The 12,385-nt window shown below is 37.6% G+C and overlaps 1 protein-coding gene across 6 annotated transcripts in view; it reads right to left on the minus strand.

Annotated features, from left to right (window-relative positions):
* Window positions 1-1,369: 1,369 nt before the first annotated feature.
* The window catches only part of rps6ka1 (ribosomal protein S6 kinase a, polypeptide 1), a 74,385-nt gene continuing 63,369 nt past the window's right edge, over window positions 1,370-12,385 (minus strand). For 5 of the 6 annotated variants that reach the window (XM_051869305.1, XM_051869306.1, XM_051869303.1 and 2 more), the window contains 18 exons: window positions 12,149-12,229; window positions 11,142-11,221; window positions 10,956-11,062; window positions 10,709-10,746; window positions 10,480-10,622; window positions 10,306-10,376; window positions 8,493-8,581; window positions 8,194-8,258; window positions 7,979-8,081; window positions 7,153-7,283; window positions 5,804-5,932; window positions 5,387-5,476; window positions 5,089-5,247; window positions 4,455-4,616; window positions 4,023-4,099; window positions 3,788-3,905; window positions 3,570-3,707; window positions 1,370-3,479 (listed from right to left, as the gene is read on the minus strand). In XM_051869305.1, the coding sequence (XP_051725265.1) occupies window positions 3,357-3,479; window positions 3,570-3,707; window positions 3,788-3,905; window positions 4,023-4,099; window positions 4,455-4,616; window positions 5,089-5,247; window positions 5,387-5,476; window positions 5,804-5,932; window positions 7,153-7,283; window positions 7,979-8,081; window positions 8,194-8,258; window positions 8,493-8,581; window positions 10,306-10,376; window positions 10,480-10,622; window positions 10,709-10,746; window positions 10,956-11,062; window positions 11,142-11,221; window positions 12,149-12,229 (1,904 nt within the window). In that variant the 3' untranslated portion in view covers window positions 1,370-3,356. The remainder of the gene's footprint in view (window positions 3,480-3,569; window positions 3,708-3,787; window positions 3,906-4,022; window positions 4,100-4,454; window positions 4,617-5,088; window positions 5,248-5,386; window positions 5,477-5,803; window positions 5,933-7,152; window positions 7,284-7,978; window positions 8,082-8,193; window positions 8,259-8,492; window positions 8,582-10,305; window positions 10,377-10,479; window positions 10,623-10,708; window positions 10,747-10,955; window positions 11,063-11,141; window positions 11,222-12,148; window positions 12,230-12,385) is intronic. The other variant, XM_051869304.1, reaches the window with a different exon arrangement.

The raw sequence follows: 12,385 nt of genomic DNA on the forward strand, positions 1-12,385 counted from the left end.
CATTACAGTGATGCTGGGAAGAGACTGCAATGGAAGTTTTGTCAGATCTTAAGAACACTAGACGTAATGGGAAAATCCAACATCTCCGGCTCAATATTGATTCAAAACCACTGTAAATTAATAATTCAATAATTCAAGGAAGGTTTTATAAGGAGCAATATTTGACACTGTGCATTTGCACTCCACTTTGGTTTTTTGCATACTTCCTTTATTAAAATACAAGAGGATCACTGAAAGATATTAGTGTTAAGAGCCGGAGATAAAAGACACTAGTCTGCAGAACAGATAAACAGCTGTGAAATAAGCAGCAGTAGTGATGAACCCCCTTTTGTGGTCTGGCTGGTGAAAAATAAGATGGGACAGTACAAAGTGAGAATCACTCAGCCATGCTTTAAATAACTTTTTAAAAGCCCCATCCATCTGAGATTAGAGCAGTCCTGGTAGGAGAGGGAGGGAAAGGGGCTCTCAATGTTGGATTAATAATGGATTTATTTCAAGCATTCCATCAGTAATGTTCAGAGAGGGGCTGCAGATGGTACTTTAGTGATTACACTGAGAGGACAAAGAGGGAAAACATGAGAATGTATTGAAAATGATGCTTTAGGTCTGGAAAGAATAAGCTTGTCTTGCTTGTCTAGTAAATAAGCTTATGAACCATTTTAGTTTAACTTTTTTTTAATATGAGATTTGTGATTTTTGCAACTAAAATCTGGGACAAGAAATCTGAATCAATTTATAAAAAAATAAAAAAATAAATAAAAAGGAAGAACGGGGTTGCAAATTTTACCTAAATAAAGGTATCATTCAGTAGGAGCCACATATTATTTTGGAGTTATTGATAACGCAAGACACTAACCTCCCATATATTTAAGCAGGCAAAAGTTGGAATATATATATACATATAGATACCTTTCCTCCAGGGGTTTTCAGATCCTTCAATTTTGTCCAAATAATGTCTGTGTATTTGAGGGACTTGAGAGATTACTGGGGAGAAAAGGGAAAACAGATGGAGAGGAAAGAAATATGTTGGAGAGAGAGAGAATGAGGACAGTATTAAAATAGGCAGACAGGTGAACAGACAGAGATACTGTATGTACAAGAGCTTTGACATTCATTCATTCATTCATGGATTTAGACTCTCAAATAATCCCATCACATCATGGCCTAAATTCTGGTCTACAAAGCTTTCATGTTGTCTGACTCTTACTATATTAATCAAATGAGCAGATTAGAAATATATAATATACCCCAAAACGAACAAATACAATGAGGTGGAGACCTCACATGGTCCCAATTATGATTCATTCACTGAAAAAGTAAAAGGGTCAGGTCAGGTCAGGTCAAAAAAAAAAAAAAAAGGAAAGCGAGACAGGACAAGTCAGTTTATTTTTTTTCTTTTCTTTTAATAGAAAGGCATCAGGATGAAGGTTCTTAAATTCAGGCCCTTAACAGTAAAAGCAAAGGGTGATAATTTACACCCGTTTACCGCAAACAGCTCCCATCCCACCCACCCCAACATCAGGCAGGAGAAACAAACACATTTACACAGTAATACGACCAAATGCTGTGACTCCCAGTAAATAAAGCCTTTTTCCTTCAAGTAAAGACAAAAAAAAAAAAAAAAAAAAAAAAAAAAAACCACAATTAATTTTTTTTTTAGGCAAGAATAACCCCAAATACCACACAAAGAGCAAATAAAGTTTGGGAGAAACAGAATGCACACTTAGAGACAGACTGTATGTTTTTTTGTTTTTTTTACACTTTGGGTCAATTCCAAATTCTGTTCTAGTTACTTTAAAGATTTAAAGGTATAATTCACCCAATAATGAATATTCTGTCATCATTTATTCACCCTCATATCATTCCAAATCGGTATCCCTTTATATTTACAGCAGAATGCCCATGTTTTTCTCAATAGGGTGAAAATGGATTCCTGGTCCCTATTTTATTTTTGTGAAATACAGAAAGTCATACAGGTTTGGAAAGACATGAGGGTGAGTAAATGACTACAATTTTCATTTTGGAGTAAACTATCCTTGGTAAAAAGAATAATCGCAACTACATCCTTTTCTGATTCTTTATGTAATTTTTATAAATCTTCAAAAATTCTGAAAAAGGGCAATGCAAAACAATACTGTAAGCATGTCTTAAAACTGATAAGACATGTTTGGTAAAGGGTGCAATACTTGAGCGAGGCTTCATGAATTTGCAAGGCATCTCTAACATCCTGAGCACAATACAGTCGATAGTTCCACCACACTGGGCTTCTGAACACAGGGTGAACAAGGAATAGGATAGACAGATAAAAATATACACAATCATTAAATCGTTTTCTCAGCTGTCATATTTATACATTTTGTGCTCAATGTCCCTTTATAAAATAACTTCTCTTTAAGCAACAACAGCAACAAAATCAAAACACAGGAGACAGCAGTCAATATCCAGAAAAAAAAAAAAAAATCACTGGAAATCACACGAAAGCAACATTTTTCCATGCCACAAGCTTCAGGTGTCATCTCACATTCAGACTTTTTCATTCCTTACTTTAATAAGCACACAAGGAGACATTTTCTGAACAGTCTTCACCAGTGCTGACAGGTTCACCAAGTAAAAGTGCCGAGTTGGGGAAAACAAGAAAGAAACATGACAGCATTGTACAAATCCATGCAGAGAGCACTTCCATTCTCCACTGTGTTTAGGTTGATAGTCTTGTGAACATGCTTACCGGATCATTATGGAAGATATATCTAACCTTTACTCATTCATCTGGGTGAAATATTATACTGGAACATCTCTCTTTGCGCTGAAGGCCACTTTGAGCTTTCAGGAAGAGACGGACTAAGAGAAAACTACTGCTGAAAAGCGTCCAAGAACAGACAAATCAACACGAAAATCCAGTTAAACAAACTACAGAGATAAAAAAAATAAACAAAAAGCAAAACAAACAAAAACTGAGAAATAAAAAAGAAAATCAAAAACTCAGTGTTGTTATTTAAGGATTACAGTACCAAGACATAAATGCACTGGGAATATCATCTATTTTATAACAGTATCCTTTACCCGATTTCGAAATCTCTCTCACACACACACACACACACACACACACACACCCCACCACTACTACTCCTAATGGAGTACGGAACCCTCACTGGCCACGCCCCTCAAACTTCATCAGCCAATCACCTGCCTTGCCTAGCATGCTTGACAGCTTCACTCCAGTGCTGATGTCATGGGCAGGTTCAAGAGACCGTCTTTAGTCTGTAGAGCTTCAGTGTGGTTCTTTCATCCATCCATCCATCCTTTCCACAACTGCATTCAGTCAGGAGTACTTCTCCATTTTTCCCTCTTCTCGTTCTCTACAGAGAGGTGGATGGGAGCTTTTTCACCCGTCTCTGCGCCAGGAATGAGGACTCGATGGGCTTTAGCTCAGGGGGTGGTTGGGAACTCTTCAGCGCTGAGTATGTGGCGGCCATCGCCCCCTGTGAGGAGAAAGTAGTAGTAGGTGAAGTAATAGACCGACATTTATGTTATATATAATAAGGGTAATAAGAGCCTCATGGCAGCGGTACCTTGACAAGCTTGGCATCTTGGTGTTGTAGCTGGCTGTTGGGAAGTTTGTCTCTCTGAACAATCCACGGATGCTTCAGAACCTGCTTGGCTGTGAGCCGCTGGTGAGGGTCCACATGGAGCATCTTAGAGACCAAGTCCTGCATGGAAAAGCATGTGTGTGAGAAAATAAAATCCTGTCAGAGAGGTTTGAATGGATAAGTGTGGGGTCATGGCCTACTTTGGCAGCATCAGACACCGCATCCCAGTTGCCTCCCGTCAGAGTAAAGTGGCCACTTCCTATCCGACTCAGAATATCTTCTGGAGTGTCTTCTGGTCCGTTGGCAAATGGCGTAAAACTGGAACAATTAAAAACCAAAGGAAAAATGATTGTGGGTGGGTTTTCAGTTTTCATGTGTTGAAATTGAGAATGCAATATTTATTAATAATGGAAGATAATGTGCATGTATCCTTACCCAGCAAGCATAGTGTAAAGTAATACTCCAAGACTCCAAATGTCACAGCCCTCATCATAGCCCTGTCTCTTCAGTACCTGCAACACAAAACAATGTCACTTATTGAGAAAATCTAAAAACTCCACATCACGAAGACATTACGCTCACCCCAGATAATTTAAAGTCAGATAGTACAAACTGCCCTTTGCTACCATTAATTCCTGTAGAGAACCTCACATAGTTCAATTGAATGTTTTTCGATAACTCTGAAGTTTAAAACATTGGGCAGACTAAAGTAGTAAAGGGAAGTGATTGATGAAGTTTGAGGGGCATGGCCAGTGAGGGTTCTGCATTCTCTCAGTAGGTGTAGGGGTGTCTGTGTGTGAGATTTCAAAGATACTGTTTATTGGTCTATACAGCATTTCCCATTCTGTTTTGAGAAAAACTACTCACCTCAGGTGCTACAAAGTTGGCAGTATAGCAGGGTGTCATGAGCAGACCGTTGTCTGCCCTTAGCTGTTTGGCAAAGCCGAAATCACAGATGCGCAGAGATTCTGGATTTCCAGACTCATCGACATACAGAATATTACTGGGCTTCAGGTCTCTGTGGACAACCTATAGGAAAACACAGGGGAGAAAATAACTTACATTTTACTGCATAACTCACAAACAACTACAAATCTATCTGCCATCTTTAGGTGCAAAACACATTTATATCCACCAAATATTAACTGTACCATTAATAGTACAGTAGTTATGAAAAAGAATACATTATAATATATTTAGTGTTACAATTGCCCCCAATTACCCAATTCTCTTCATGCACTTCTATAATGCTTTAAAAAGCTACAGTATAATGTTAGTCCAAAGAACTCTATCAATTGTGGTTCTTCTGGGAAAGACATCAACATAAAAACTAAAGAACAGAAGAGGGCCTAGGAAAGAGCCTTGGGGAACACCCTTAAAAACAAGAGGGAAAGCTAGGCTCTGTCACAAGCTGTGAATCATAACGACAGATTCTGTGTTAGTGGCAAGTTTTTATCTACAAGTTAAATGTGATTGTGTTCATCCATGCATGTTTTCTCACCCCTTGAGAGTGCAGGTATTCCACGGTCTTTGTGATAGTGTGCAGCACAGCACTAGCCTCTCTTTCAGAGAAAAACTTCTGCTTGAGGATTCTGTCCAGCAGCTCACCTCCTCGCATCAACTCAGTGACCAGGTACACCTGTTTCCCATTATCATAGACCTGAAATACAACAGTTTTATTTAATTAAATACGGAGTGGTAGTATTTTTCGCTCTCTGTATTTTGCATGTGTCACATTTTAAAAATGCAGATGATTCCTGCAGATTAGTTAATTGTGATTTTTTTTTTTTTGTACTTACATCTTTGAGAGTGATGATGTTGGGGTGTTGGCCGTATCGCAGCAGGATCTCAATCTCTTCGGATGGGTCGGTGCTTGTTTTATCAATCACCTATCAATAGATTATGTATTAGTCACCTGAGGACCACATGTATCTAAAAACCCTTTTAGTGAACATAACCTTCATCTTTTTAATGATGACATTTCGTTAAAAGAGCATTTAAAAGCAAATATATTTCATTTAAATTAAGTTATTTTTCCACAAAGCATCCGAATATATCTGAAAAAAAACAAAGAATATGATTATAAAATGCAAGATGGTTAGGTAACCTAATCTAACCTAACCAAAAATGCTGATGTCAAAGAAAGAAATGAATTCAAAGACACTTGTATGACTTGATTACAATATTAAGACAAGTTAAGGGAGTGAGGCTCTAACCTTTACTGCATACTCTGTGTTGGTTGCTTTGTGTATACAGCGTTTGCAGACAGAGAAAGAGCCCATGCCAATGTCCTCTTTCAGCACGTAACCGTCACTGAACAAGATGTTCTTACCATGAAGCTGCTGCTTGGAGACAGGTACACAACAGAGAATAGAATATTAGAACAGCAACACACACACACACACACACACACGTTTGTTTTGCTATCAAAGTGAGGACATTCCATAGGCGTAATGGTTTTTATATTGTCCAAACTGTACATTCTATCCCCCTACACTACCCCTACCCCTAAACCTACCCATCACAGAAAACATTCTGCATTTCATTTTTAATAAAACATTGTTTAGTATGTTTTTAAAGCTATTTTAAATATGAGGACTCATGAAATGTCCTCATATTTCATGTTTACGTCGTAATACCAGTGTAATACCCATGTCATTATACAAATTTGTGTCCTCATAAATCACAAAAATGCACGCGCGCTCACGCTCACACACACACACACACACACACACACGCATCCTTGTTTATACTACTTTGTGGGGTCCAAATGACCCCACAAAGACAACATCTTAAAAGTCATATATAAGAATGTTTGACAAAATCTTATAAGTCACTATAGTCACTATGTTAAAACATTCTTTTATATTAAAAATGTGTCTTAAGTTTCTTATATATATAAGAATGTTAAAATTACATTAGGTTCCTGTGACGGGTAGGTTTAGGTATAGTGTAGGGAAGGACGATTGTAAATTGAGTTAGCATTTAGTCTCATATAAAAGATTTTGTCCTTGAGGGTTCCAATTAAAGGACCCCACAAAGTCAAACATTCTGTATCTTTCGTACTTTGTGGGGTCTTCTGGAATAAATACAAGTTCACTCAAACACACACACACACACACACACACACCCTTCATTAACATTTAACCACTGTATCATCTCCATTAAACTGTATTACACTCACTCTTCATATAGTAAAACAAACTGAAAAGGTAGAAATACTGCTTCCTAGTGGTCAGATAAATTCACTCAATCATAAATCATGTTCTAGCCTGGGTTAAAAACAATTTAAACTCTAACCTCAAGCGATTTAATTGTGCTATAAGTGAACGCCCCTTAAACATTCCTTGCAGACCTTAATGTCACATATCTTTTCTGCTATCTTTATGAGCATCACTTGAAAGTTACAGCATTTATAAACTTGTAACATGGCACAAAAAACTTAATTATTTTCTATGGTATTTGAAAGCATGCCACAGATTAATTCAACCCTAACCTTCAACCCTTTAATATTGTCATGCAGCATCTAAAAGCTGAAGGAAAATGTCACAAAGAGTTGTTTTACCTGTACCACAGGGTGTGGAGGGGGTTGAGAGGGCTCCACTTTGCCTTCCTCCTCTAGCATTGCTGTGGCAACAAAGCTGAAGCCCCGGAAGAGCTGATGAGCCCCTGCGCTGGGAGGAACGCCTGGGGAATCTGAGAAAGGCCAAGAGCAGAGAAACCATGAAGCCCACATGCATATTCCATTTTAGCTGCTGATGACATTTGAAAAATCCACCCAAAGCTCCAAATCTACTGCAGTGAGCTCAGCTTGAAGATCAGGAAGAAAACACGGCCATCTGTTCTATGACTAGCTTATTCATGAAAAGACCTTGGACACTATTAAAGGGATAGTTCACCCAAAAATGAAAACAGTTATCATTGTCATAGAAAGATGCATTTTTTTTCTTATGTGTAAGAATCTTCATTCTCCTCTTTTTCATAAACTGAAAGTGAATGGGGACCATGGCTATCTGGCAATTATTTTTACTGTTTAAAAATCTTGCTAGACTTTTTGGAAATAATTAATTTAATTTGGTCCGTCCCTTACTCAGAGCTATCGTTCAGAGTCAGAAGAATACCTTCTAGTGCTGTTATGATATTTTTTGTCTTTTTTTGACAGCCCCTGTCTCCATCCACATTGTATTATATGTAAAAGAGCAACTTTATGCCAAACATTCTTCTAAACCCCGCTTTTTGTTTTTCACATGATGAACTATCCCTTTAAATTCCCCCATAGTTTGTTTTAAATGTCAGTTTGAGTGGCCTAACTACTCTCGCCATGGTCCAAAAAGAAAACTGATCACATGACCTAATGAGACTGGTCACAGATCATAGATATGACCTCTCACCTTTAGGGGTACGAGAAGTGAACTCCGAGTCGAAGTAAAAGGTGTCGTCAGGTCTGGCCACTGCTGGCTTGAATGGGGGTTTTATCTCTCGCCTGAATAGTTTCTGAAAATGATTATGCATTTTTTTTGTTACATTCAGCTCTTACTAGTGGGGAGGACAAATCTATAATAGAGCTACTTCTTAAGAGTTGCAGTAATCTGAAATATGATCTTACATTCCAATCAATAGTCATGAAGAACGAATGGCGTTTGATTTCCTCGGCTCCATCTGATCCAGATCCTGGTAACAGTTAAAGTATGAATAAAAAAAGAAAAAACACTCCTCGCTATGAAAATATAGCACATTTAAATAAAATGTTCCTTTCAATTACCTCTAATGTCAAATACATCAATGTAACTGACTCAATTTGAAAAGGAAGCCTTTCACAAGATTAACATGCTATTAATGCGGTTTGAGAGGTTACACTAAATCACAAAAAATATATATATATAAAACAATCTGACTGTGTATTACCCAGTCTGTTGGTGGGGTTCCTCTTGAACAGAGCTCTCAGTAAACTCTGAGCTTCAGCGCTCAGGAACTGAGGCATCCCCAACCTTGCTCTGAAGAGATAAGCAAACAATGATCAAGACTCAGACACTGAATAATGCTTACAACATATACACTACCATTCAAACCTTTGGGGTGGACAAGACTTTCTATAAAGAAGTCTCTTATCCACTGCAGTAAGGCTGCATTTACTCGATCAAGAATATAAAAAAAAAAAAAAAAGTAATATTGTGAAATATTATTACAATTTAAAATGTCATTTATTCCTGTGATGGCAAAGCTGAATTCTTTGTTTAACAGCATAAATTGTTTTTCTTTAAACAGCTTGCTATTAGCAAATGAAGCAAACCAGTGTAAGACTTGATTTTCCTGCTAAGACAAAAACTGAGATCAAGCACCCTGCAATAAAGCAATAAAGCTTATCTGGAGAGAAGATCTCAAAGAAATAGCATAGGACAATGCCTTGCCCTCACACATCTACAGGAGGCAATAGCCCTCCCCCCAAAACACACACACCCTCCTTCCTTTCCGCCTGACTCAAGTCACTGAAAGTTCTCCAAGAAGTATAATGTATCTGGTGTATCTATTGTTTATTCATTTCATGTTTGGTGTCATTTTAAATGTCTTAGTGCGATTGGTAAAATGGTCTCAATTTCACAGCAGTCACTGGTATTATGAAGAAGATTAAAAACTAAGGAGAATTCTGTCCTCCTTTTGGGTGGTGTCACTTGTGAAAACCCACTCCTCTCCCCCCAAAACAGGTGTTGGTGTAATAAAAATTTACAATCCTTTTGTTCTGGTCTTGGTATATAAGGTAAAGTGCAAAGCAGTCAGGGGGGATTTTCTGTAGCCAGAAGCCCCCACACAGTGGTGGACAAGTGTCTTCAAACACTAATCCACCACTGTGTGCATGTGCATTTCAGTTGATGTTATGCATTTATTATTTCTGAATTGGCTTCTAATTGTCCAACTATGAAATTGACATGATACATTTTTACTTGACAAATAAAATGTTATATTTGATTTACTCTGGATTCTTCTGAAATCATTATGACCAGTAGATTATGGAGTCCGTCATTTCCGTAAATCTGCGTCAGGACAGGCCAAGCCAGAGAGCCCCATGAAAGGTGCATATTGGCACATCATGGGACTTTTTGAGTTTGTCTGTTATTGAATTAGCAAGTTGCAGTATCGTGACTAAGAAAACTGTATTTTTGTATGAACAAGCATGTGGCGGTTCGACTCAAATGCATTAGTTAACTCTGCATCCTCTGACTAGATCATAAACTGGCGAATTTATGTCCGTGAGAACGCAGTCGGCCGATGTGAATTTCTCTAAGCGATGATGAGACCGTAATGAACGAATAATTGAAATTATGAGATACCCAGAATAATCAAAAATCAAAATTAATACATAACAAATGATTAATTTCCAATTGGGAACGAAACCTAAGAGTAATAATCATTTAAAATTGGAGTCAGATTAAACGAGTGAAATTAAGTGAACTTCACAGATGCGCTGAAAAGGCATACACGCGTTAACCTTCGCCCAGGCCGTCGGATTCCGTTTTTGGGCCGATGCGGGGTTCCTTACACCAGTTAAATGAAAAGTGTCTGATTAACTGAAGACTATTTCCCAGAACAAAAAATGAGCTCAATCATAACGTAAAACACATTTATCCTAAATGCTTAATTTCAAATAACAATTTCACAGCATTATTTAGTTTGAGACTAGGCTTCATCTCTATAAAAAGATCAAAACTCAGTGGATTCTCACTTTAGGATGAGATTCATTGTTTCTTTTCTGTCCTTTCCCTGGAATGGCAGTGACCCGGTAAGCATCTCAAACTGTATAAAATAGAAGCAGAAAGCAATCATTAAAGCCAAATAAATCATTCAAAATTTAAGTGACATCAAAGGTTTTCTCATTTTCTACTGAATCTGGACATACCATCAGTACCCCAAACGACCACCAGTCAGCGCTGTGGGTGTGTCCCTGCCGGTTAACCACCTCTGGAGCCATGTATTCCACCGTCCCACAAAAGGAGTAAGCCTTCTTCTCATGGTCGATAGCTTCCTTACACAGTCCAAAATCTGAGAGAAATTACAAAACCAATTACACCAACTAAATAAAACACTTAATCTCTATCCTTTGGTAAAGCACAGTGTATTTATTGTACCTGTGAGTTTGATATGGCCCTCTTCATCCAGGAGGATGCTAGAAAATAGAACATAGAAATGTATTTGTCATGCCATTTTGAGCCAGTCAGGTTAAAATCACATTCTAAACAATATCACACTCATACTCGACAGTAACTGAGGTCTTATCCAGTACAAGTTGAAGAATTCATGGTGTGTACATGTGTTTGTAAGGTCAAGTATCTCCTCAATGAGTTTATGTTCAATGTGTGTGTGTGTGTTAAGTACTTCTCAGGTTTGAGATCTCTGTAGATAATGCCAAGACCATGTAGGTGATCTAGACCCAGTGCCAGCTCAGCCAGATAAAACTTCACATCTTCTTCTGTGAACATCACCTGAACACCAAAGAGATTGAGTGAATACAAAGGAGAAAAAGGAGAGGATAATGTGCTCATTGTTATGAGTATTATATACCTCTTTTGACAGCCTGGTGAATAGATCGCCCCCTCTGAGGAAGTCAAGAATCAGATAGAGTTTACCCTCGGTCTGAAAGGCTGAACACACATACAGAAAGAGTGCGTTTACGAACAGTGTATTAACAATGAAGTTTATCTGATCTGTTAGTAAATAATGATAAGCTCCCACAGCTTCCTGTATAATCTAAGGCTTCCAAGAACGTAAATTGCATGACTGCAACGTTAAATTACTCAATATGAATGTAATGACTCTGCAACAACATCAACAACAAAAACTGTAATCTTTACATTAATTAGAGGATCAGAATTATTCAGGAACACTGAATTGAAATCATTTAATAATTCCTGCTTAATAAAATTTCAACAACAAGCTGTTTTATCACTGACTTCCACTTTCACTCAAAGTGCCCTTTGTGTCATTTAAAGAGACAGTTGATCCAAAAATGAAAATCTTGTCATAATTTACTCACCATCATGTCATTAAAGCTTCAAAATCCAAAAGACCAAATTTTAAGTTGTTATTCACTAAATAGCAGCCCATCCAGTGGGCTGTTAACCACTGCAACCAAACTGTGGAGTCAGTAAGTTGAATCAGAGTAGTCCAATTTGTGACTGAATTATTGAATCAATTAATTTAATTGATTATTTGAAATGATCCAGCTCAATCGGACATCACTACTTCTTTCATAAACTTGTCAAGGAGTGTAAGATGGCAAGATTTTTAGTGAATAACAATTTAAAGAAAGCTATCACTTCTAGAGTCTTGGAATGGGCTGCTTTTGGGATACTTTCATGGTGCATCATTACATGGGAAAGAAGATACCAGTTCAGTCCTCAGAATCTCTCTTTTTTTTGATCCATGGAGTTATAAGGAATTTTGAATGTCATGACAGTGAACGAAAAAATGTTATTTTCATTTTTGAGCAAGCTGTTACTTTAAAGAAGGGGAAATGGCATGACAAAATATTACAATGTCCCATAAAACAGAATGTCACACTAACTCACCATAATGGAGTTTAACCACAAATGGATGGTTGACGTCTGCCAGGATGTCTCTCTCCATTTTAGTCCTTACACGATCTCTCACTGTGACAAGAACAAATTCACATGGGTTTTGAGGTGAAATACTTGGCCACAGCCAACATAAAGTCAAACTTCATCGAGTAATTTGACTTTATGGATTGTAATATTGGGCAACAGTGATAAAACATCTGTAAAATCACCAAGCAAATCACAACTATG

This window comes from Ctenopharyngodon idella, chromosome 17, assembly GCF_019924925.1.
Source record: "Ctenopharyngodon idella isolate HZGC_01 chromosome 17, HZGC01, whole genome shotgun sequence".
In the NCBI taxonomy this organism is placed as follows: domain Eukaryota; kingdom Metazoa; phylum Chordata; class Actinopteri; order Cypriniformes; family Xenocyprididae; genus Ctenopharyngodon; species Ctenopharyngodon idella.